Source organism: Alexandromys fortis, unplaced genomic scaffold (assembly GCF_014885135.2).
Source record: "Alexandromys fortis isolate MF-2015 unplaced genomic scaffold, M_Fortis_MF-2015_v1.1 scaffold_241, whole genome shotgun sequence".
Lineage (NCBI taxonomy): Eukaryota > Metazoa > Chordata > Mammalia > Rodentia > Cricetidae > Alexandromys > Alexandromys fortis.
In genome coordinates, this window is record NW_026068152.1 from 83,740 (window position 1) to 109,805 (window position 26,066).

Below are 26,066 nucleotides of genomic sequence, written 5' to 3' on the forward strand. Positions count from 1 at the left end.
CCTATATGAACAAACCAAGTGGGCCAAGCATTAGAAAATAGTCTCACATATGTTGATGAATGAAAACAACGTCTCAGTGGTAAAGAAATGGAATACCACGGCAAATTGGAATCTGGGACGTGCTTGTCTGGGAGGCAGCCATTTTAAAATTATAAGCCATTGTTTCTAGGTTGGAATTCAGACTCAGTATTGCCAGATCTAACTTTTGAGGAGAAGTTAGTTCCCAAGAACAGGGTTTTATGTGAGATGCCATGATTTTAAATTTGGAAACTTACTAACTTCAAAAATGCAGTATGGGCCATACTAATTGCGTACTATCCAGATGTGTCTCAGCTGGCCCTATGTAGCTTTTGGATTAGGTGATCTACAGATACTTTTCCGATCTAAGTGTTTCAAGTTGACTGTAAAAGGAAGACTTTAACTTAGAACCGTGATGTTTCAAGATGTCACTAGAGACTCAAAACAACCATTAATTTTGTTCCTTTTCAAAATGCAATATACTGAATTAGCAGTTGAAGAGGATGCAAATTTAGCAAGTACCCAGTCCTTGGTTTTTACTTCCTTTTTTTGTTTGTTTGTTTGTTTGTTTGTGGCCTTCTAAGCTGTTTTTGACTTTGCTCTGCCTGGAGTGTTGTTCACTATTTTTCAGATTTGTCCTTGAGCTGTAGTGCACGCAGATTGAAATGCATTTATAACCTCAGTTACTCTAAGCCCACATCAGGAAGAATAATTCTTTTTTAATTGAAAATTTTTATATATTTTGAGAATTTCCTATATACATACTGTATTCATATCATTTCCACCTCTTTCCCCTCCAACTCTTTCTGTGTTCACCCACTCCCTTTCAAATTCACGACTCTTCTTTAGTTACTATTGGTATATCAATTATGTATTTATAAATATATATATATATATACATACTTGTTAAGTTCATTTAGTGTTGCTCATATGTGTATGTGTTTAAGGCTGATCAATTGGGATTGACCACAAGGTAACCCATAATGTGGTCCTGTTTCTGTTCAAGACTGATCCTCCCTCCCTCAGCAGTCATTCATTGCCTGTACTTCTTCAGGAAAACAATTGTCAACCCAGAAGTGGTACTATTTATATGCTTGTTTTCACGGTCCATTCCTTTCTTCATTAAGTAAGAGTTTGATTACTGCTATCAGGCAAAGGAAGCTGTTTCTAGGGCATGGCTCTCTTACATGAAATGCAAGCATGCTTCTGGAAATGAAGATGTACTCTGGTTTACTGTAGCTCGGGAGTAAGGTAAGAACCCTTTCTTAAACTAGCAAAATAGCACAAGAATAGAAGCATAAACAGAATACCTCATTGCCACTGCCCCAATATTTTGTTAAGCAATAGTATGGGTGGGCTTGAAAATGGTTAGATACTTCCCCCTAACTAGTGAGAGTTGCAACTTCTTTCTTTCCTTCCTTTTCTCGTTCAGGTCTTACAGTTTGTCTATCAAAGATGGAAATTTCAGGGCTGGGAAGACGGCTCAGTGGATAAAGCACTTACTGTGTAAGCATGAGAATTTGAGTTTAGGTTCCCAGAACCTTTGTACAGCTGAACCTGGAGTGCCAGTACTTCCATAGTGAGATGGGAGGCAAAGACGAGAAAATCCCCAGAAGCTAGCAGGCCAGCAAGCCTGGTGCACACAAAGAAAACTACCTCAAACAAGGGGGATGGCAAGGACCAACCCCCAAGGTTGTCTTCTGATCTCTACATACACAGATTATGGCACATGTATGCTTCTCTCTCTCTCTCTCTCTCTCTCTCTCTCTCTCTCTCTCTCTCTCTCTCTCTCTCTCTCTCTCTCCACACACACACACACACACACACACGTGCTCAAAAGTGGAAATTTCTTCTGTACATTTTGGAGTAGCACACCTAAAAAAATTCTAGACCTCGTGGAAAATGGCAGCCAGTACTTATAGTCTAAATCATCCTATTAACAGCCAAAGTCTAGGAGCCACATCAACCCTGAACTTGCCTTTAATCTGTTTTCCTGGTAAGTCACTCCCAGTTATCCTCCCCTTCTGCCACTTCTCACTTGCCTTCTCTTTCCCATTCTCATGCTTTCATCTGCTCAGCAAATGTTTATCAAATTCCCACTATGTGATAAGAGCTGGCAGCAAGAGAAATGGAGCCTCTGCCCTCAATCTATTGGAGAAGATGTCTTAATTTGCACTACAAATATTCTTGTCAAAAATAGTCAAGTGTCCATTTTTTCGGGGTAAGTGTGGGGGGGGAAGCAATAACTCAGGTGTAACAAGACAGTGTGTACTAGCTGCTTTTCGCTTCTGTTTACCGCATCAGAGCTGCCAGGGCTTGGGATTTTGATAGGGCATGTGTGGGAGGGTCACGGCAGGAAGTAGACTGTCATCAAGACTTCAAGGGTAATATGCTCTGCTAAGGCTATTTTCTTCATAAAGAAATAACCAGGTTTAAAAGGGATCTGTCTCCAGCAAGAGGCACACACAAAAAGAAATGTTTTCTTATAAAAGCAGATCTTAAGAATCTCAATTACGAAGCTGAATGCATTTATTAAAGAGTGTTTGAATTGAGGTCTTGTGAAAACCAGGGCCTTTTGAAGCCTTCATCTTTATCTCAGAACATACTATTTCTTAATACTTTTGTATTTGAGACATATTTTTAAGAAACACAGGCACATTTTTGAGGAGATAAAACAGTTCCTTGACTACAAGGAAATATTTCTGAAATGGTGTTCTTAGGCCAGTAGGTGACCAGAGAGGAAAAAATAAAACTTAGACTCAAGTGGCTTGGACAAGGTATGGCCAACCCTTTGATTCATGTACAATGGACAGAAGAAAAAAATGCCAAAAAAGTAATAGAACCTTCCCCAGATATTTCCCTTTTATGACACCTTCCTTTCTTGGGACAATTTTAGCTAAGTTCCCATGATGCTTTACTCCCGCAGATGTTTGGAGGCCATGATTAAGTACCTTACACTGTGGAAGAAAGAGGGGCAAGAGGAGCCCTATGTCAGCCTCACCAGAAAGAAGATGCTAATAGATGGCCAGGAGGTGCTGATAGAATGGGAGGTGGGCCACTCCATCCGGACCCTGGCTATGCACCGTAATGCCTACAAACGTATGTCACAGATTCAAGCATTCCTGGGCTCAGTGCCTCAGCTGACCTATCAGCTTTATGTGACTCTGATCTCTTCAGAGGTCCCCCTGGGTAGAGGTGAGTGGGGTCAAGAGAAGGGAGGGCTCTGTTTAAACCAAGAGTCTTGGAAGTTTAGGCCTGAACTGTCCGATAGACTGGTTACTAGCCTTGTGTGCGATTTAAAGAAAAAAAACAACCAAAAGCCATTGAAAGTACATTTCCTCAGTAGCGATAGCCACATTGCAAATGCTCAGTGCTGTGTCTGGTTAATAACGCAGCGTTCTGAGATGGCATAGGTTTAAGATGCTTTCATCATAATGGAAATTCTATTGGAAAGCACTTGAACTTAGGGAGTCAGACATCTCAGACCTGCCAGGATTCTTAAACTGGGACAAGCTATGTTTATACTCAAAATTTCACAAACACACCCTTTGGCCACAGCAGCCGTCAGAATCAAAGAAAAATTTCCCTTGTCTGGAATGTGTACATTGTGCTGCTAGTTGCTTAATTTGTTTAGAGATGGCCACCTTTAGAGAAAAAGTTCTTAAATATTTCTCTCTATTTTTCTTTTTTTGTTTTGTTTTTGGTGATTGGGTCTCACCTTATATTCCAGGCTGGTCTGGGAACTCACCATCTAGCTAGCCCAGGTTGACCTCTAACTCATGACCCTCCTGCTGCTGAGCTTCCCATGTGCTAAGACTATAGTATAGACAAGAACCGGCATGCCTGGCTTGGAAGGTTCTTTTGAAAATTCCCTTCGCTCCTCATACCTGAGTCGATCAGAGTGTGGGAAGGCCAGGAATCTGCATTTGTAAAAAGGACCCTCATTGATCCCATCTAGTTTCACTAAAGAACCACAGATTTCATCATTTTCTCCCATGGTAGTGGAGAGACAGAATAGGGCTGTGGGATGGATACAGGTCAATCAGGCCTGCTCCAAGATCTGCCCTTGTTTCTCTGTGATCTCTGAAGGAACTTAGAAAGCAGTCACTGCCGTAAGTTCCTACTGGTAAAAGGATGGGTCCCTAGATGAGTAAGACCTCTGGCAGAGGATGAAATGAGTCAGTATTGTCAGTGCTGACATCAAATGTTGTTATTGAATTTTACCAGCCCCATTTTGCTTCATCTGGTTGGACAGATGCTGCTTCAGATGTGGGCACAGCTTGGGCCATTTCTTTATTAGTAAGTGCTGATCCTATTTGACAAAGTCCTCTGTCTTAAAAAAAAATGCAAGGGGGCAAGTCTATCTCTTTTTCTCCATTAACGATTGATTATGAAGTTCTGTTGCTTTGGAAGATTTTTACAAGTGTACTATGTGACAGTAGTTTGAGGAAAGCATTGTCTGGAAATGATGCTGCTTTTCTTCCTGAGGATTTTGGGAGCTGGGCAATCATCTAATTAAAATATGTATACATTATGAAAGTGTTGAATGTGCAGACTGATTGACCTACAGGTAATTGTGTCCACACAGAAAAGTCTACCCCAAGAGGGGCTGAGAAATCCACAGAGTTGTGACTTTCTAAATTTTCTGTAAAAAGTTTACATCTTAATATACTACTAGTTTTTGTTTTTATTATTTATTTATGGTCTTTTGAGATAGGGGTTCTTTGTGTAGTCCTGCCTGACCTGGAACTCACTCTATAGACCAGGCTGGCTGTGAACTCACAGAGATCCACCTGCCTCTCCTTTCAAGGCAGGAATTAAAGGCATGCACCACTACTGCCTGACTAAGGGCTGTCAGAAGTTTGGTAACATTTCAGGCCATGTAGAATAGAGAGAAAATAGAATGTCGCTCATCCAAAGTCATGTTTGTTAACCATTCTAGACTCCTCTTTACTATGTACACATACTGGGCTGTGGGTATAGCTCAGTGGGAGAGTGCCTGGACAGTGCCTGCTACCATGTTGAAGGTCTTAGATTAATCTTCAGACTGCAGGGAACAAAAACATGTATATGTTCATATGTGAAATACTCAATTTTACATATTAAAATATTCATTGTTTACATTTTGCCTTTCTTGCCATATTTTTATACCAATCTTCTAAATAGATTCATTTCCAGGCTCAATTTGCAAATTGCCATATCTTTTACATTTTTTAAAAATATATATATGAGTTTGCCTGGACATATGTATTTGTATCACTTGTATGCCTAATGCCCGTGGAGACTAGAAAAGGGCATTAGATTCCCTGGAACTGTAGTTAAAAGCCACCATATGGGTGCTAGGAACTGAACCTGGGTCCTCTGGAAGAGCAGCAAGTGCTCTTAACTACCAGTCACCTATCTAGCTGCCGAGAATTGTTTATATTAATTTTTAAATTATGAGTATGTATTTATGTATGAGTCTGTGTGTGGTATGTGCACATGAGTTCAGGTACCTTTGGAGGGAGGAGGCAGAGGCATCAGATGGCCCTGGGGTGAGTTACAGGTCACTGTGAGCTGCCCCTGGGGTGAGTTACAGGTCACTGTGAGCTGCCCAGTGAGGTTGTTAGGAAGAAAAGTCAGGTTCTCTTCAAGGCAGTAAGTGCTCACAACTGCTGATCCATCTCTCCAGCCTCCATTTTCTCAATCTTAATAAGCAATAACCACAAAAGAAGAAATACCCTGATTTTAGATTGAGTTAAATTAGTTAGGTATGGGGGTTTTATATGAATAATCAATTCTATGTTGAATGTTGAGAATAGAAACATGGGTAGCTTAGAAAACTAAGAACAACCACTTTGCAATTCTCCATTTAGGCCTTTGGGAAGAGGGAGGAGGAGGTAGAAGAAATAGAATTTACTAGCTTCTAGACATTTCTCTACATATTTGGCATGTAATTATTTCATCTTCATGGCAACTTTATCTATGAGGTGATTATTATCCTCATTTTATACAAGATAAAGTGATAGACACAGAAGTTAAGTAAATCCTCCCCGAGGTTCTGTAAGTAGGCTATGGGAATGACTAGACTCGGTGTCTTGTTAGGAGCCCATGTTTCTGACTACAGCAGTGTTCAATCTCTTATGGTTAGTCTATTTGTAGAGGGATATATGGAAATGTTTTGGCACTTATTGCAAACATCAGGTTTTCATCCTTTGATAGCACAACTATCAGTCACAGAGTTTGAATTTCAGGGAAAACATTGCCTTCTTGGCTAGATGTCCATTATGATCAGCTTATCAAAGAGCATCGTATCTTTCAAATAGGAGCAAGAGTGGTTTAGAAAGACAAGGGCAACTACTTTCCCATTCTCCATTTGGGGTCTTTGGGATTTTAACACTCTACTCAATGCTCAGGAAGATTTTATAAGTAAACCCATGCTTCCTTTTGGATTTTCATGGGAGAAGGTTTCCATTTTCTCACAGCTGGACATGTATCTTTTCGGCTCCAGCTTCCCTGGGTCTCCTGTTTTTGTGGGATTAGAACCGTATATGTTTCAGGTCTACAGTGTGAAGTTTTGACATATGTTTATCACTTCATGGAATTACTATTTGTGCGTGTGAACACTTCCAGAAAAATTACAAGTGTGAAGTAGAATGCCAACTTGTACATCAGAGCTCCCAAACTTAATCATTTTGTGACAGAAGGTTTGTTCCCTTTGGCAAAAAACCCTCTTGTTTTCCCAACCCCTGGCCCCTGGTACCATTGCCCTACTCTGTTTCTTTGAATCCAATTTATTTATGAGATTCCACTTATAAATGGGGTAGTACATTATTTTTATTTCTGAGTCTGGCTCATTTCACTTAGCACAATGTCCTTGATATTCATCCATTTTATTGCAATGATGCAATTTCCTCCGAATCATTGTTGAGTGACGCCTACTGCATATGTGTACCATTTTCTTTACCTCTGCACTCATCAATGGACATTTAGATTGCTCCCATATACCATCTGCTTTGTGTCTTGCTGCAGTGAATAACATAGCAGGGCAAATATATCTTTGAGATACCGACTTTCTTTGTGTATGTAACCAGTGGTGGAATTGTTGGATCATATGGTAGTTCTGTTTTTCATTTTTTTTAGTTACTTTCATGCTGTTTTCTATGGTGACAGTATCAATTTATATTCCAAATATGTATCAAAGTTCCATTTTCTCCATATCTTTGTTAGTTTTTTTAAAAATCTGCATCCATCCTAGCAGGCAATATCTTATTGTGGTCATTCTTTTCATGCCACACAAGGGTGCTACCACTGAGATGTACTACCAGCCCTCACTGTGAATTTCATTTTCATTTTTCTAATGGTCCATGATATTGAGCATAGTCTTCTATATCTGCCACCCATTTAAGATGTTTTTGTAAAAAAAAAATGTGTATCCAGGTGCATGCTGTTAGTGTACCTAGTGTGATCGTAAGTCTGCATATATACATATATATGTATATATAAGTATATATAACCCTTAAATAAGTCTACTTTTACTTGAAGTATTCAAGCCCTGACCATCATCTCTGGACCTGTGGTTCTGAATACAGCTTCACCACAAACATCAACTGATTGTCTCATTCCTTCCTTTGCAGTTGTCCTAATGGTTTTCTCCCTGATATCTGTCACCTACGGCGCCACCCTCTGCAATATGTTAGCTATCCAGATCAAGTACGATGACTACAAGATTCGACTTGGGCCCCTGGAAGTACTTTGCATCACCATCTGGAGGACATTGGAGATCACTTCCCGCCTTGTGATTCTCGTGCTCTTCTCGGCCACCTTGAAGTTGAAGGCTGTGCCATTCTTAGTGCTCAACTTCCTGATCATCCTCTTTGAGCCCTGGGTTACATTTTGGAGGAGTGGCGCCCAAATGCCAAACAATATTGAGAAGAATTTCAGCCGGGTTGGCACTCTGGTGGTACTGATTTCTGTCACCATCCTCTACGCTGGCATCAACTTCTCTTGCTGGTCAGCCATGCAGTTGAAGTTGGCAGACAGAGACCTTGTTGACAAAGGTCAGAACTGGGGACATATGGGACTGCACTATAGTGTGAGGTTGGTAGAAAATGTGGTCATGGTCTTGATTTTTAAGTTCCTTGGAGGCAAAGTGTTACCGAATTACTGCCATTCCTTGATCGCCGTGCAGCTTATCCTTGCTTATGTGATTTCCATTGGATTCATGCTCCTTTTCTTCCAGTATTTGCACCCTTTGCGCTCACTCTTCACCCATAACGTAGTGGACTACCTCCACTGTATCTGCTGCCGCAGGCACCACCCGGAGAGGGCTGAGAACGCAGAGCCATCCGGTGAGGCTGAAACAAGACAGAGTAGTGTCTGAATTTTTTTTTCTTCTGAACATTATAGGGTGGGTTTGGGATTGACAAGAGCAACTGTGAAATTGAAGGAGACCCCTATGTGTGTGTGTTCTTCCAGATTCGTTTTTTCGACTCTTTTAGTAATCCTAGTGCAAGAAAGACTGACGTCCAAATAGGGTTTCCTTTTTTTAGGATTGACTGCTATGTTTGGGTACCAGCTCTAATCACTGTTTGTTAGTTCATCCTCCTCCTACCCAAGCCAGTTGGAATAACTTCCGGGTACCTTCCTCTGGCTCCGCATTTCCAGCTTTGCCCATCTGTTTGAGTTATCACTGTTGCGTCTCCCTGGGCTGATCTGAACTCGACCAGGACACATCTGGACTGACCAGAGGATATGACAGCTTACTAGAAATGAGCACCTCCCAGAAAACAGTCTGAGCCTTGTGGTACCTTTACCTGTGAGAGTGGCTGAGATATTTTGATTCCAATGAGAGACTGTGGCTAAGAAGAAGAAGAAAGCTACTCCCCAGATAAGCTAACACTCCACTAGGATTTTACCAGTGGTCATTCAGCAAAGACTTCTCTTTTTAGAAGCCTTCCTAGGCACCCCTTTATAGAAGGGTATGCAGAATAGGATTCATTCAGGGAATAAATCAGAATGGCATATTTTTTTTTCAAGGCAGAACTCAAAGTCACTCCGCAGCTAAGAACTATGTAGTTTGAACTCCTGATCTTTTTTGCCTTTGCCTTCCGAGTACTGGGATTGCAGATGCATGGCAATGCACCTGGTTTATATGGTGCTGAGGGTTGCATCCAGGCCTGGGCAAGCACCACTTAGGTGGTGCTGAGCACTGGACCCAGGGTCAGATAAGCACTCTACCAACTGAGACATCCCTGCCTCCCCCCAGGATGACTCTTAAGGAACAATGTAGGCTTCTAGCTCCATTGAGGGAAATGTTTGAGCGAAATTTCTCAGCTGGTTCCCCATTATTAGGGATTCCCTCCAATCCAGCTTTTCTGTCGCTTTGCATTTTGTTACTTGATGGAAACATCAGAGAAGCCGAACTGTAACTGAAAGTGTTTATGACCTGTGAAAGAAAATGAAGATTTCTTTGTGTCTGCTACTGTCCTGAGTGCTTCATTGATTTTCATTTAGGGGGATAAAGTCGTAATGGCTAAGGCAGCACCTTCCTGCTGTTTTGAATTGGGCTGGGTGACTCCTCAGCAAAGGAAAGGTGGAAGAGAGAAGCTGATCACATGAGATTATCAACACTGCTTTCTCCCTGGGGGATTTTACTTGCTATTGGGGAATGTAGGTTTTTTTTTCTCAATCTTTCTGTCATTAACAAACCCCAAAGGCCAAATCGACATGTTTCATCATGCTCAAGTCTTATCCCAGCTGGATCCTTTGCTGGGCTTGTCAGCTGGATGCATAGAAGGTAACCAAACAACTGGCACTGTCCTGGCCACTGCCTGCCAGCAAACCAATGATCCCAGCCTTACCCGACCAATCATTCTTCCCCACAGACCAGGAAAGTGAGATGACCTCTCAAAAGTACACACTAGCTGAGGAGCTGTTGGCAGTTGGTGGCTGCTTGGAGAGGGAGAGTGTTTTCTTCATGGATGTAGCCCCCGAGAGGCTTCTAGTGCTCCAGGAGATGCCCCTCCACCCAGCACACACTGGAAACACTAAGTGGATGCAGTGGGGTCTAAGGGGAAAAAGAGAAGGTACACGGGTTTAGAAGGGAATAGTGGTGAGGGGATGTAGGGGGAAAATTGGAATGGAGGGAATGAGGGATGGGTTAGATTGGTAATTTACTTCTCAAAACATTAAAGATGAATACAAAATAGAAAACTACACGACTTGTGGCTACCATGTTTGAAGAACTTGTAAAGAATCTGACATGCGGTCTTCTGCCACCATCTAGTTGTGGGCGCTTCCTCTTCTAGGTAGCTAGCTGTTAACCAGAATTATCCCAGTTTCCTCACGTCTGCTGTGGTTCTACCAACTTCACCTGCCTTGGGGAGCTAAAAAGATTGGCTATTTAATTGGGGAGAAGAACGTAATGATTCTGAGACAGCAGATTTCCGTTTACAGCCTTGACTCCTTCTTCCTATTTTATGAGGACAGAATCCCGGGTTGGCATGTGAGACTGACATGGACTTCTGACACCTACTCGGGGAGAATGTGAAGGACATCATCACATTCGAAAGGAACACTGCCTTTTCAGATGCCAAGCAAGAATTTCTGCCTAGTGATTGCTGTGCCCTTGGTTAAAAGCTAAAACGGTGTTTAGAACAATAATTTGGTGCATAAAAGCATATGAGTCAGCTCCTTAAGGGGAGAAACTATGGGAACAGAGAGACACAGGGTAGAAATGAGTGCCTCAATGTCAAATCCGGTACAAGCATTTTCCCCATGTGGCCTTCCAGCCATGATGACTTCATATCCTAGGAATGAAGAGAGTTTAGGGACAGGGGTGTGGAGTAACTTCTAACCTGAAAAACCTGCTGCCCTGACCAGGAGAAGGGAGAAGGGTTGTGATGGATACAATTATGCAAACGAACCCTTAGATGCTCCTCTGTGGTAGCCTTCCTGTTACACGGCCATCTTCCAGCCCACACACAGCAAGTGTGGCCTATGAGAGGGTGGGCAGGGGAAGGACCCGCTTCCATTTGCAAACACCTGTAAGTTCCCTCTTTCAGCATAGGAAGGTTTTTTTCAGTCCTGGGACTTGCACTCAGTGCCTTGCACCTGCTAGGCATGTGCCACACCACTAAGCTGTATACTGATTCCTTTTTTTTTTTTTTTTTACTTTTTCTCCTGAAATAGGGTCTTGGTAAGTTGCCAAGGCTGGTCTTGAGCTCACTGTGTAGCCTAGGCAGACCTTGAATGTGCGTTCCTCCTGTCCCAGCCTCCCTAGTAGCCAGAGTTAACAGACCTGCACTACCAGGCCCAAATATATTCTCTGAAATCAGGGTGTAGAATATGGACAAGTCTTGCTGCGTGAAAGAGTAGACGCAGAATAGGCTAGCAAAGGGTTTCTGGGGAAGGAAGACTGAGCCATGAGGTTTGGATAAAGGAACTACTAAAGCAAGAATTTCTTCCTAGTAGTCAACCTGTTCTCAACAGCTGTTCTCATAATGGATAATTTTGATAGGCTAGATAGGGGCAAGTCAGCATAGAGGAAGGTGTAGAAAATAAATTGTAGTCATCATTTTCACTTGTTTCACAAGTATTTTAAATACTATGGACACAGAACGGTGATGTACAGTGAAAAATTGAAATAATAGCTTTTGCTTATGAACACAGTGTGTATAGTATAGTATAGTATAGTATAGTATAGTATAGTATAGTATAGTATAGCTTTAATTAGAGATGAAGTCTTACTTTGTATCCCTGGAATTTGATGGCCTGGAATTCACTTTGTAGACCAGGCTGGCCTTGAACTCACAGAGATCCACCTGCCTCTGCCTCCCTAGTAAGTACTTGGGTTAAAGGTGTGTACCATGACACTAGGCCCATGAAGATTTATATATATATTCTATTTATATTTATATGTTCAGTCCTTACAACTATCTCAATATGGTAAGGTATTTGCTACTACACCAAGCCTACTTTACAAGTAGAGTTCAAGGCATAACAAGGCTGAACGATACACTCAATGTTGAAGCCAGTATCAAAGCCAGGGTTCAATCAAGACCTAAGCCTCTATGTCCTAAGCGTTTGTGAAATTATCTTAGTAGTTTCAGGATTCCTTTCTAAGATATAGCTAGGTTCATGCCAAACATTCTTTGCTCCAAGCATGTCTTATCAGAAGACAGCACTCGATTCCTTCTACAAAGAGAAGTCCTAAAGAACCCGAGCTGAAAACCAAGTGTGTGTTCATAGGCACCTGTAGTTTAGTACAAAGGTGCGGGGGATGGTGGTGGCTGGTAAGTCCCTTTCTGGTTTCCAATCTTTGTCTCACTTAGGCATTTTATTTGTGTGTATCTTTGTTGATGAGTTCTTGCTCTTTGAGATGGGTTCTTGCTCTGTGTCCTAAGTTGGTCTCTGCCTCACTGGGTAGCCCAGGCTAGTCTTAAACTCCAATCGTTCTGCCACTGTCTCACAAGTGCTGAGATTATAGCATCATGAGAACAAGGGAGGCTATGAAGGCATGGGAGCAGGGAGTCTGCCGGGAATCTCTTTCTTATGTATTATGTATGTGTATGCACATATGCCGAAGTGCACCTGTGGAGGTCAGGGGACAACTTTTGGGACTCAGTCCTTTACTTTCGCCATGGCATCATGGGTTTCAGATCTAAAACTCGGATCATCAGGCTTGTACAAGAAATGCTTTTATCTGTTGAGCCACTTCCCTAGCCCAATACTGTAACTCTTTGTACTGTTGTCTCGGTTTTTCCTGTGAACATAACAATATAAAGAACATCAAAAAATAAACTCCTTTAAAAACCCTGGATCACAATTTTGAGAGCAACAAGTAGCGGTGACAGTGTGACAATTGAACTAGCACGACAGCGTTGTCTCCAAAATGATCGCTTTAAATGTGTCTTTAGGAAACTAATTCTGTATAATAAACTATATGCTAAGTACTCCTAAAAGGTAGCATGCTTTGGTTCTTAACACATTAACCAGCTTGGATTCTAACTTAGCATCATTATTTGAGTTGACTTTGCCATCTTGCTGGGTTTTTTTTTCCCAGTAAGTCAAAGAAACTTTGCACATGTTATACTCAGCAAACTTTTCCTTCTTTCTCATCCTCCTTTGTTCCTTTTTCCACACTCCCTTGTTTTGCATCCTGAGAATCATACTTGACCAATGGTTCCGTTTTGTAAACAATGACAAAAACGTGGGTGGAATTAATTATTACAAACTCTTTTCATCAATTCTTAGTTTAGAGAATGGGGAGACTACTGGAGATTTCTCCTTTTTATTAACTAGTTTGGAATATTTGGATTTTATAATGCTTCACAAGACACATAATTAGAAGAGCATACTACTTAAAAAGTAAAGATGTATGGAAATTGATTCATACACAGCTGTCTTCACAATAGCTTTAAGGTTTGGATGAAGACAGGCACATGCTTCATAGAATGAACTAGAAATGTAAGGTAAATTATAATGGGTACCTTTGAAAAAAAAAAGGGCTGTCATCTGCTGAGTCTCTGCTGGATACCAAGGTCCACGTTGGATCATTTATAGACTTCCATTTGATTATCATGGTATTCTTATGAGGAAGATGTTCTCTATCTATGCGACCTTGGACAAGAATGACTTGTCCAAGGCCGCATAGTTTCCACTTCAATCTTTTTGACCCCAAGATTCCAGTTTGTTCCTGCTCTACCACACTGCCTCTCATGGATGGCAATTGTCATGATCCAGACTTCATAGCACAGAAGGCAGTGGACATTTTATACTCACCTTTGGATCTTTAAATGGAGTGGGCCCATTCATATACCATATAGAAAGGAACAAACAATGGGTCTCTTTAATAGGGGCCCTGATCTGGATTGAATTTACTACAGCCATCTTGGTTGTGCCTGCCATATTACTTAAAAGATGACCCTGGGATGAATTGAAATCCCAATATAATAAAAGAGTAAATTAAAATAGAGTATGTCCTGCCCTCCAACGAACTGTTTCATAATGAATACTTGCTATGTTTATAGTTTCTGAGAAATGTCAGCATACTTTTCATTTGGGATCAATGTAGGGATCAAGTGAAATCCTTAGTCAATGTGTGCTATTGACACATCCACGGCCATGTCAAGACCCCCAAAGCCTCAGCCCCATAGAAATGACCAATCTTTGCCTGGGTGAGGCTCAGAGGCATGGCAAAGCCTCCCTCTGGTCTGTGTGCAGCTGCTGATAGCATGTGCAGAGAATGTACACCATAGCTTCCTCCCTCCAGATGTTTATGGCCCAAAGACCATCAGGGACTGCTCCTACTGAGATTAGCCAAACCTGCCTCTTTGACTCATCTGTATCCCATAAGTCCTGCCTTCTTGATTCAGCTGTATGCATAACCCTGCTGTTCTGCTCATATGTGTATAACACATATGCTAAGCTTCTGGGTGAGAGGGATTGTGACTTCTCCATCAGAGATCCCAGTCCACCCCATCCTAGCTTTGTCTGTATGTCTTTAGTCATTGTCTTGCCCCCCCCCCCAGTCAGGCCAATCCCTGGAGCCATGCTGGACATAGCAGTCTGAAAGACTTTGAGACACCTTAGCACTACTGCACCCCCCATCCTGGGAACCAGGCCTCTAGCATTAGGAGGCACCTTAGCACTACTGCACCCCCCTTCCTGGGAACCAGGTCCCTGGTAACCAGCCACGCGTGCACTGGAGCTTTGAGTACTTTCCATCCCCATTGTAGTCTTTCTCCAATAGACCAGGACCCTGGAACTGGGGTGAGACGACCTGCAGGTGTTCCTCCTTGTAACCGCCATAACATTGATCAAGTAGAGTTAGCTGACCATTGTATGAACTAGTCAAAACAGTTGACAAATGATTTTTGGACTTTCCCTTTGATTCTGTACTACCCCCTCCCTGAATTTGTGTTTTTTTCCTTTAAAAGAGCTTGTAATAGACAAAGCAGGGTCCTTCTCCTCTCGAGGCTGAGGGACCTCTGCCGTGGCAGAATAAAAATTCCTCTTGCTATTGCATCAACCGTGCCGTGAGTGTCTCTTGGGGCGACCTCCTCCTTGGTGGGGCTTTAGGGCCCAACAAGTCCACCTTCAATTAACTTAGTGTATAAGCCCCCTTCCTTTTGTCTCAAGTTGCAGGGGTTCCCCATCTTGCCCAAGATACTATTTTTTTTTAATCTGCAAGTCCCTAATACATCACACTTTGTGAAACCTGGATTTTCTTTTTCTTTGGTCTCTTGGTGTTTTCTACTTTGGACAGTTGGTTTTTGCACATGAGCCTTCCCTGAAAGCTTAGCCAAACCAGCTTGTGGCTTAGCCGGCTCTAGAGGCTCTCCTCCCTCTGCATCCTCCTTGCTTTCCTGACCCAATTGGCTCTGCAGCTCTGGATTAACCAGCCTCTCTGCCTGACTCACTTGTTTCCTCAACTCACTCTTGCCCATTGAATTGACCCACTTTCAAAGGAGACATTCCTCCCACCAGCCGCAACCCCAAGGTACTCACACCAGCTAGACAAGCTTCTCCGTTGTCTAGACAGGAGAGGGAAGTTGAATAGGGATAGTCAGAAAACTATATTTTTCTTGGAGCGACATGCAAGAAACATGTGCTCATAGGGCAAGATCTGAATGCAACACCATAGCAGGAATGCAGTAATTTGCTTAATTAACAATGAAACTGAAAGTTGAAATTGTAAGAAGGGACAGTAAGTAATAGGGCAAATTGAAATTCTATGGGCGTAGTCTGGCCTAGAAATCAGTGAGGCTTTGGGCACCGACACAGCAGCAGAAGGAATGTATAAACTTGCCTGTAGTGGCTGTGTCTGGATGAGGTATGGGAATGAGTAGTAGCAGGCAATGGGATAGAAGCAAATGTTAAGGGAGCACTGTGAAAAGAGTGAAATTTTAACTATGCCTTGAAAGGTAAATAGGATTTTCATTGGTGATACCGGGTGGGGATGTATTTTTAGCAGAGAGAAGTGAAGACAAGTGAAGCCACAGAGGTATCGTGGCTTATCACAGATGTGTTCACTGAACAAGTGCATTCCAGATGTAGCATTTTAGGGATGAGGCACAGAGGTTAGGTTGCAAAGGCAGACTTGGAGACAGGAGAAATGCAGAGGGCTCTAAGATACTGGCTAAAAAGATTAATCTGAGTCAGGCGTGATGGCACACGCCTTTAATCCCAGCACTAAACACACAGAGGCAGCCGGACCTCTGTGAGTTCAAGGCCAGCCTGATCTACACAGTGAATTCCCCAGACAGCCACAGCTACACAGAGAAACCCTGTCTCAAAACAAAAGCAAAACACAAAACCTGAATCTGTAAGCTAGTTGAATAATAACTGAAAGCTTTAAAGTGCACACACAGAGATTCACATTTCAGAACAACGTGTGAATTTTATCACAGTGTGGATGTCCCCACCACTCCAGTCAAGCCACAGAACAGTTCCAACGCCCCATAGTATTCCTGTTGCTACCGACTTCTCTTCCTATTCTCCCTAACACCCACCAATCAGCGATCTCTTCTCTGTCCCTACAGTTTGTCGTTTGCAACTGATGACAAAACACATAAGCTCTCAAATTGAAGGCCTTTGAAGGAAGGGATGACTTGGCGAGGGCCCTTTCAGAAAGATCACTTTGCTTTCTGTGCGAAGGATAGTTAGGGGAGGGTAAAATGAGACGCAGGAAGACCAGCTGCAAGAGTTCAGACCAGAGATGACTGTTTGGTGCGTGTGGTCCATACTCATTAAAGGGAGGTTGCAGTCAGCGACACAGCTGTGGGAGGAAACTGCAATGGAACTAGGTCGTGTTGATGTCTCTATATTGCTTTCGCATATTTTAGTATGATTACCAAGGGGGATATAATAGTACACACACAACACAGTAGGCTGCAAAAGAACACATACATTATACTCCATATTTTATTTTCTAAAAGTGGCACCTATTTGTTTTCACAGAAAAATACCTGCAAGATACAGAAATGGACGTGAAGATCTGAAATTGTTATTGAGGCATAATGGACTCAACGGCAGTGGTGTTCTCTTCTAACATTCTACACTTTGGAGAAGCTCTATTTGCTCTCCTGCCAGCCTTCCCCAACCCTGATGCTTCCGGACTAAGTAAGAGAGCAGGTGACATAAGTCCACTTCTTTCATTCCTGTAGCCATAGGGACATGGTCGCCACAGCACATTTTAACCAGCTATTATCTCTTTGTTATTGAGGTATTGTGACTTGAGCAAGATTATACAGCTAATTAAGGGTAATTCAAATAATCAAATCCAGGGTTCATAGCCCTAGCAATATTTCTTTTGTCAATTTTTTAATAACCAAAAATGTATAAGCATACATGAAAGAATAATATAGTAGGCTTCCATGGACCAGCCCTTGGCTTCAGCAATCATTATTTTCCATATTCTTTTATATTTTTTCTAGTATTGGGGACCGAACCAGAGCCTTGTGCACCTAAGCCAGCACTCTACCAATGAGCTACACTCCAACTCCGCTTTGTGAGTCTTGTTTCGCTTAGATACCAATCACTTTTTCGTTTCCACCTAGCTAGAAGATTCAAATAAAATTTCACAAAAATGACTTTGGCAGACATCTGTAGTACGGATTTTCTGGTTATAAAAGAACAAGTACTATGTCACGAACAGGTCAGGTCAATGGAAATTATCAATAATTCCTTAATTCTTTGCCAGGAATCCAATTTTTATAGTTGCTTTCAAACTGCCTTTTCACAGTGAGCTAATTTCGATCAGGGTCCAAATGACCAAATAACTGAACTTAGTTGATGAACTCTCAGTTCAGTTTTATTCTATAAAACGTTTACCTTTGCTTTCCTTTTCCTTTTTTTTTCTTTTAAAAATAGTCTCACTGTGTATCCCTGATTATTCTGGAACTCACTCTGTAGGCCAGGCTGACCTCAGACTCACAGAAGTCTGGCTGCTTCTGCCTCCTGAGTGCTAGAATTAAAGGCATGTGCCACGATAATCAGCTTCTCTTCCTTTTATGATATCACTGATGTACTTTTAAAAATCCGAGTTCTCTATTTTTTGAAGTAGAGTTGGGGTTAATGGAGAGACATTTTTAAATACAGATTTTAAGCACAGGGTTAATGAAATGCTTGGGGAAAGAGAAGGGTAGATTAATAGTGAGTAGATTTAGGTTAATTGATGTGCAAAGCTCCAATCTAAATGTGGGCAGGGCCATTTCATGTGTTGGAGTTCTGTATAGAAATAAAAGGAGGAAGCAAACTGAGTGCCCACATTTATCTCTCTGTGTTTCCTGACTGTGTATACAGTGTTACAACCTCTCTCCCATTCCTGCTACCATGTCTTTCTGACTTGAATGGACTATACCCTCAAATCATGAACCAAAATAAACCCTTTCTTTTGAGTTTCTCTTACTGGGTATTTGATTACAGCCAGAAGAGTAACTAACACAGACACCAAAAAGACGATGCTGTGGACTTCCTCTTGGTAGCACACTATGCCTACCTCCTTGATTTTGACCGATGGGAGCCTTCATCAGTGGGATCAAGGGATACTTGCCGTCTTCGCACTGTAAAGACTGTCATCGGAGAGGTAGATTTAACTCAGTTGGTAGAGTGCTTGCTTAGGATGGCTGAAGCCCTGGCTTGGATCCCAGCACTGCATAAATTGAGGAGTTGGGGTATAAGCCTGCACTTAGGAGGTAGAAACATGACGATTAGAAGTTCATGCTTAGCTGGGCCAAGCCTGGGATGCCGACCTGACAAACATGAGATTCTGCCTCAAAATAAATAAATAAATAAATGGATACACAGCATAACATAACAAAGTAAGCTTCCTATCAACTTACCTAATTAATTATTGCCTTGACCCGAATTGCAACATGGTGTTTTTTTCTAATGCTAATGCTTTTCTTCTGTTGGATTATTCTATAAATAGGTACTCTTTCATCAGCTGTCTTGCTACTTTGAGTCACGCCGTGTTAAGGAAAAGGCAAGATAAATGCTTTTTCTCTTGACCAGTTTTATTAAAACTAAATTAAGATGTATTAAGCCTTAAGGGTTTTGGGGGGATGGATGGAAATGGGGGCAGTCCTTCAGTGCTTAGGTGGGCCACTTACAGCTGTGCCCCGGCCTTAGTGCTCTGCTCGTGTGAACCACCAAGTGAAGCCAGCAGTGTGAGTGCCCGCAAGCTTTCCAGAGCATACATTCAGCTCTGGGTGCACGCATGGCTTCTCATTTCCTCAATTTACAGAAGTCATGTTTAAATCTCTCTTTCACACGTGCATTCCTTTATTGCCTCAGACCTGAAAAAAACATTTCTTCAAAGGACTCCAACTCTTTTCCATAGAAAAATATATTTAAAGATCAAAGCCTGGGCACTTTGGGTGTTTGCTTGCTGTTGGGTTGTCATTGCTTCTGAACTTTCAGATGGAAAAATCTAGGAAGAACATAATTATTACAATAAAATATGTATTTTTCCTTCCGTGGCAGTGCTAGACCTGCAGGTCTCCCTTCTGAGATTAGTCTGCTTTCCAAGAGGGTTGAGGGATATGCAACAGAAGAAGACATCTTCCAGACATGGGGCAAGGGACATGGACATGAAACCTAAGACTGCCTTTGCACTCACCAACTCCTGTGGCTGGGATTATATGCACAAGACCTGCACAAAGTTAGTCCATCAGCTTTTCATCGTGGGTGGCGAGGGCCTCATTTGGCTCCATCCCTCCCTCAGAGCCTATTGACAAATAATGGTTGTTCAAGAAGGAGGCGATATAGCCACTGCTAAGTTGTCCCTACTCCATTAAATGACCCCCACCATGCTCTCAAAAAAGTCAGTGGGTCACAGGCAAAAATACGACATGAAAATAGGAGGGGGTATGTAGTGAAAAGTATTTTAGTAGAAGAGAGAGGAGATAAGAGAGCACATTGGGGTGATGGAAACAGAATTCATTGCATCTACATATGGAACCCAAAACAATAATAAAAATAGGGGGAAAGAATAAGGCCTACTTTAAGAGACACCACGATAAATTTAGAAGAAGACGAGAAAGTGAAACTGATGACTATGTTTGGAGCTACTTGGCAATCCAGAATAAAAATAGTACAACATGCACAAAATACCCAAGGATGCATCATGTGCTGGCAGAGATACCGTTTGTCCGGTTGTTCCCACCTGCATGGAAGGAAGCTGACAATGTAGCTTATACACACCCACTACCAATGTGACACAAGCCCTGGCTTGATGATGGAATACACTGTGGCATTTTGTTTTAACACTCAGGCTTCTCAGTGAGTGCGGCAGGGATAAAATCCTTAAGAGGCACATAGAGGTAGCCAGAAATGGATAAAATTTGGGATGCACTGATGGATAACCTGAGGCCACTCCCATTTGAATGCAGGCCCTGCTGGCACTACGTCTTGTGTCCATCGTTTTTGGGGCTCTGAAGGGAGAAATGAATGAGGTCTGTCTGTCCATCACAATATCCAGGGATGCCATGATTATGATTTTGAAAGGAAGGAACTTAATGCACAAGTATACTGAGAACACATTGAGGGTTGTATCATTGCAGACCAAGTGTGGTACCTGATGGGAGAAGATGAAGATGCCTATGGGAAACAGAAAGAGCAACAAAGCTTCAAACATCATGGGATAGATGTCCAAGAAAGTTACTTGTTGAGTAGAAAACAATCTAGTCTCACCTGCCAGCACCACAGGAAGTCTCTCCCTGGAATTCTGCTGGCCAAGAAATCAAGTACGTGATTTCCACTCTTCTTCCAACTCCAGTTCCCTACTCTTGTTCCCAGCTCAGTAGCAGACGAGCTGCTGCAGCCTGTGCTGCCTCTCTGCCCCCATCCAAAGGGATTTAACAGATCTTCTCTTCTAGCCTGCCTTTTTCACACTGTGTCTCACCTGCCAATACCCAAGGTAGTCTCCCAGACTTGCTGGCCAACTACAAATCCGATAGAGCGCTAATATCTAAAATACATAAAGAACTAAAAAAACTGAACATCAAGGGTTGTGGTTTGAAAGAAAATGGCCACCAAAGGGAGTGGCACTATTAGGAGATGTGGCTTTCTTGGAGTAGGTATGGCCTTGTTGGAAAAAGTGTGTTGCTGTGGACCTGAGCTTTGAGTTCTCCTATGCTCAAGCTGCTCCCAATGTCACAGTTCATTTCCTGTTGCTGGCAAGATACAGGACTCTCAGCTGCTTCTCCAGCACCAGGTCTGCCTGCACACTGCCATGTGACCCGCAGTGATGATTATGGACTGAACCTCTGAAACTGCAAGTGAGCCACCCCAATTGTGTGTTTTTCTTAGAAGAGTTGCTATGGTCATGGTGTCTCTTCACAGCAATAGAAAACAAATACTCCAATTAAAACTGGAGTGCATGCTGGGAGGTGGTGGTGCACGCTTTTAATCTCAGCAGCACTCTGGAGGCAGAGGCAGGTGGGTCTCTGTGAGTTCGAGGTCAGCCTGGTCTACAAGAGCTAGTTCCAGGACAGGCACCAAAGCTACACAGAGAAACCGTGTCTTGGGGAAAAAAAAACACATCTAAATGGAGAATACTCACAAGAGGAAGCCCAAATGGCTGAGCAGCTCTTAAAAGCTCACATTTTCTTTTATAGTGAACTTAATAGCATGTTGCCTTTGAGAATCTTAAAAAAATTGACTAATATTCCTAATGGTCTAAGTAACTGTATTCAGTATCCATTTTGTTTGTTTTTATATGTATAAGTGATTATCTACATGAGTATGTGCCATGTATGTGCCAGGTGTATGCAGAGATCATAAAAGCATGTCAGATCCCCTGGAGCTGTGATTATAAGATGGTTGTGAGCCACCATGTTGGTGCTGAAAATTGAACCATGGTCCTCTGCAAGAGCAGGAAGTTCTGACCACTAAGCTCTCTCTTCAGTCCCTGCATTCAGTATCCTTTGTTTTAAAATCCATATAACATTTTGATCATGGTTTTCCTTCCCCTGTTTCTATCCTGATTCTCCTCACTTCATCACCCATTCAACTCCATACCTTCTTTCTCTCTCTCTTTCAGAAAAGAAACCAGTAAATAAAAAAAATCAAAAAACTCCACCAGAATTTAAAAGTGCAAAAAATGCACACGAAGCACACACACATGAAACCTATAAACTCACACGCACACACACACATACACACAAATGTTCAACATCCTTAGTCATCAGGGAAATATAAATCAAAACTACCTTGAGATTTCATCTTACACCAGTTAGAATAGCCAAGATCAATAAAACAAATGACAGCTCATGCTGGCAAGATGTGGAGTAAGGGGAACACTCATCAGTTCCTAGTGGGAATGCAAAGTTGTACAACACTTTGGAAATCCGTGTGACAGTTCCTCAGGAAGAAGGGAATTGATCTACCTCAAGATGCAGCTATACCACTCTTGGGCATCTACCCAAAAGATGATTCATTCTACCATAGAGACACTTGCTCAGTCACGTTCATTGCTGCTCTATTTGTAATAGCCAGAAACTGGAAACAGCCTAGATGTCTCTTAACAGCTGATGGGATAAAGAAAATGTGGTACCTTTACACAATAAAGTATTACACGGTTGTGGAAAATGAAATTCATGGGTTAATAAATGGAATTAGAAAAAAATCACCCTGAGTGAGGTGACCAGATTTCCAAAGATAAATATGGTATATACTTGCTTATGTGTAGATGTTCACTGTTAAATCTTCAATAAGCAGGCTACAATCTATATAACCACAGAGGCTAGGTATGAGGTAAGAAACTAGGTGGAGGATTAGCTCACTCTAGGAAGCAAAAATAGAGTAGATATTTATAGATGGATGGTAGCGGGGGATTGGAACAGGAGGATCAAATAGTGAGAGGGAGTGAAGAGAGGGGCGGGGAAGGTCATATGGGGAGAGGCAGCTAAAACTAAGGACCACTGAGGGGCTGTATACAGTAGTAGTTTCCTAAAATATAAAAACATATGAAAGTGATATAAATGTAATTGCCAAATAATCGTGGAGACAGAGCTTCAACTGGATACCTCATAACCAAGCAAAGCTTCCAGTTTGGGGAATGGGTTACATCCAATCTAATTGTTGGCCAAAAGGGTACTAAGGGAACCCCCAAACAATCCAAGGTATTTTCAAGGTTGTTCAATGGTCTCCACAAACTGATGCTAAAGCCTTATTGCTGAAGACAACACCTATATAATTCACTGTACATGGAGAAGTCAGGCTAGTACATAGCTAGAGCCTTCAGCCCCACTGACTAGTGTTCACAGTACAGGAGGAGCTCTGCATACTACCAGAGGAGAAAGGCAAACCCCAGGCCAGTTAGAAACCCCCTTTGATCTACAGTGGTGACCTGCCTGCAAGACGTGTTAGCGCAATAGTGGTACAAATCTTGTGGATCTAATCAACCAAGATCTGATTGAGTTTAGGATCTATTTCATGAGATGGAACTTATCCCTGACACATCCAGGGTGGCCAAGAATCTGAGATTGGATAGGCTGGGGATCTATGGGAAAACTGAATACTATTGCTCTGCTAAGGAATATAGCAATAAAATGGGTCCTGTTGACATTCTGCTACACTCATAGATCAGTGTTGTGTTCATCCATTGTCAGAGAAGCTTCTTCCTGCAGCAGATGGGAACATACAGAAACCCATGACCAGACAGTGTGGACAAGGTGAGAGATCTTGGAACACTCAGCCCTAAATGAGATGTCCCATTCCCTCCTTTCAGGGCTCAGCAAACCGTGCAGAAGAGGAGGCAGAAGATTATAAGAGCCAGAGGGGATGGAAGACACCCAGGAAACAAGGCCTTCTAGACACAGCAGAGCCACACATATGAACGCACAGAGACTGGCAGTGTACACAGGGCCTGCATGGGTCTAGTCCTGATGGTGTCCCAGCGCTAAGAGGGGACGTGGACACAAGCCTGCATCCCCAACCCAGAAGCTATCACCAATTGATAATCACTAGCAAATGAAAAATTAGTTTTCTCCAAAAGAGTCTTAACTGGGTACACAAATTAGTCTCAAGGCCAGGTCCCTTGCCCACAAGTAGATGAGAAGCACAAAACAAACTCAATGATGATTTTATTTATTTATTTTTTTTCGAGACAGGGTTTCTCTGTGGCTTTGGAGCCTGTCCTGGAACTAGCTCTGTAGACCAGGCTGGTCTTGAACTCACAGAGATCCGCCTGCCTCTGCCTCCCGAGTGCTGGGATTAAAGGCGTGCACCACCATCGCCCGGCTTTCAATGATGATTTTAAAGTTGCTTGTCTCACAATGCTTTGTCTGGGAAGCTTTTTTCTTTTTCTTTCTTACTCTACAGGTCTTTAGCTTATATATTATGATTTCTGATTTTGTATCTTTATGGAGTTTCTGTGTTTGCCAATGTGTCTATATGTGTTTCTTGTGCTTTTTCATTGCTTTTTTTTGTTTGTTTGTTTGTTTCTCTGTTCTTTGATTTCTATTCAGGTTTGTGTAGTTAGAATTTTCTTTGGGCTGCCAATCAGCACCCAAATAAAGACACAGAGACTTATAATTAATTATGAGTGCTTGGCTTTATCTTAGACTTGTACCACTATCTCTTTTAACTTAATTTAACCTTTTCCTATTCATCTCTGGTTTGCCTTGGGGCTTTTTACCTTTCCTTCATTCTGTATGTCCTACTTTCCCGCTTCCTCAGTGTCTGGCTGACTGGCCCCTGGCGTCTCCCTGGTGTCCCTTTTTCTTTCTTCCTCCAGCCTAAATTCCTCCTCCTCCTTACTCTCCCTGCCTGGAAGTCCTGCCTATACCTTCTCCCTTGCTATTGGCCATTCAGCTTTTTATTAGACCAATCAGGTACCTTAGGAAGGCAAGGTAAAACAGCAATATATCATTATATAATTAAGCAACACATCTTTACATAGATAAACAAATATCCTGCAGCATAAACAAATGCAACAACGTCTTTACATAGTTAAACAAATATTCTACAACATAAATACAATACATCTTTATGTAGTTAAACAAATACTCTGGAACATAAACAAATGCAATATATCTTTACATAGTTAAACAAATGCAACACATCTTTGCATAGCTAACCAAATATTCTGCAACACGTTTATTTTCATTTTATTATTTTTTTTAGGCACCTGTTTGTTTTCTAATGAGAGAGAACAAGAAATGATGTGAATTTCGGTGGAGAGGTAGGTGGGGAGAGTTGGGGGAGGGGAAGATATAGTCATAATATATTGTATAAAATATGTTTTCAATAAAAATGATGATCTAGTCTATGACAGGGATCCTAATAAATCATTTAAGAAGTAGTGGAATGCTCCTCCAAAGCTCTTTGCCTACAAGAGAGATTGGATAGCTTGAAAGAAGCTTCCATGGAATGCTACAGGAGTCTGCAGAGCTAACCCAAGCAATGTTGTTCTGCAAAGACTTCAGATGAAGACAATACATTTAGTGAGCGAGCCAGAAGAGAGAGGAGAGAAGATGGGGGGAGAAAGGGAAATGCATGCAGAATGATGTTCCGAATTTTAATTCAGTGAAAAGGAATTTTAGCTAGCTACACTATGTTTGTGTTTTTCTTAAATTTATAGCTATGTTAACTTCATACTTATTTGCTTAAGGCAGTTTATGGTTTTTGTGGTTAGTTTTGTGTTTAGACCGAATATCACTACAGCTGTGTCATCATGATTATGTATCTTAAAGTCACTGGAAGTTATTCGCTTATTTGTACAATTATGCCACTGACTGGACATATAATTCGGGTACATTTGTTTCCATTGGTTACAATTTTAGGGCTTGGTTTTGTTCTTTTACTTGATTTTATTTTAGCCATACTTCCAAAATCATAGCTAGAATTTCGCTTCCATTCCTATCAGTCCCCCATTCCATTTTCCTTTAGTTTTTTTTTTTTTTTCCAGATTTGGGTTCACATTTCTGATGTTCACTTTTTCTATCTTGGAACTCATTCTACATCGATATAGGAAGATTGCTTTCATACGATTCTTTAACTCCGTTACTGCAGTATGTAGGTATGTTACGTCTATTTAGCCTATTGACATTGAGATG

The 26,066-nt window shown here is 41.8% G+C and overlaps 2 protein-coding genes across 10 annotated transcripts in view; both read left to right on the top strand.

The window, feature by feature from the left end:
* Positions 1 to 15,027, top strand: part of Xkrx (XK related X-linked) — an 81,114-nt gene extending 66,087 nt beyond the window's left edge. For 3 of the 6 annotated variants that reach the window (XM_050127275.1, XM_050127276.1, XM_050127273.1), the window contains 2 exons: positions 2,945 to 3,213; positions 7,635 to 15,027. In XM_050127275.1, the coding sequence (XP_049983232.1) occupies positions 2,958 to 3,213; positions 7,635 to 8,380 (1,002 nt within the window). In that variant the 5' untranslated portion in view covers positions 2,945 to 2,957 and the 3' untranslated portion in view covers positions 8,381 to 15,027. Of the gene's footprint in view, positions 1 to 1,634; positions 2,240 to 2,944; positions 3,214 to 7,634 lie in introns of those variants that run through there. The other 3 variants (XM_050127277.1, XM_050127278.1, XM_050127274.1) reach the window with 2 other exon arrangements.
* Nox1 (NADPH oxidase 1) overlaps positions 1 to 26,066 on the top strand; it is a 151,634-nt gene that overhangs the window by 66,096 nt on the left and 59,472 nt on the right. Inside the window, exons 2-8 of one of the 4 annotated variants that reach the window (XM_050127266.1) lie at positions 16,963 to 17,136; positions 17,439 to 17,512; positions 18,430 to 18,589; positions 19,489 to 19,666; positions 20,568 to 20,750; positions 23,738 to 25,192; positions 25,919 to 26,029. In XM_050127266.1, coding sequence (XP_049983223.1) covers positions 25,938 to 26,029 — 92 coding nt within the window. In that variant the 5' untranslated portion in view covers positions 16,963 to 17,136; positions 17,439 to 17,512; positions 18,430 to 18,589; ... (2 more) ...; positions 23,738 to 25,192; positions 25,919 to 25,937. Of the gene's footprint in view, positions 1 to 16,962; positions 17,137 to 17,438; positions 17,513 to 18,429; positions 18,590 to 19,488; positions 19,667 to 20,567; positions 20,751 to 23,737; positions 25,193 to 25,918; positions 26,030 to 26,066 lie in introns of those variants that run through there. The other 3 variants (XM_050127267.1, XM_050127269.1, XM_050127268.1) reach the window with 3 other exon arrangements.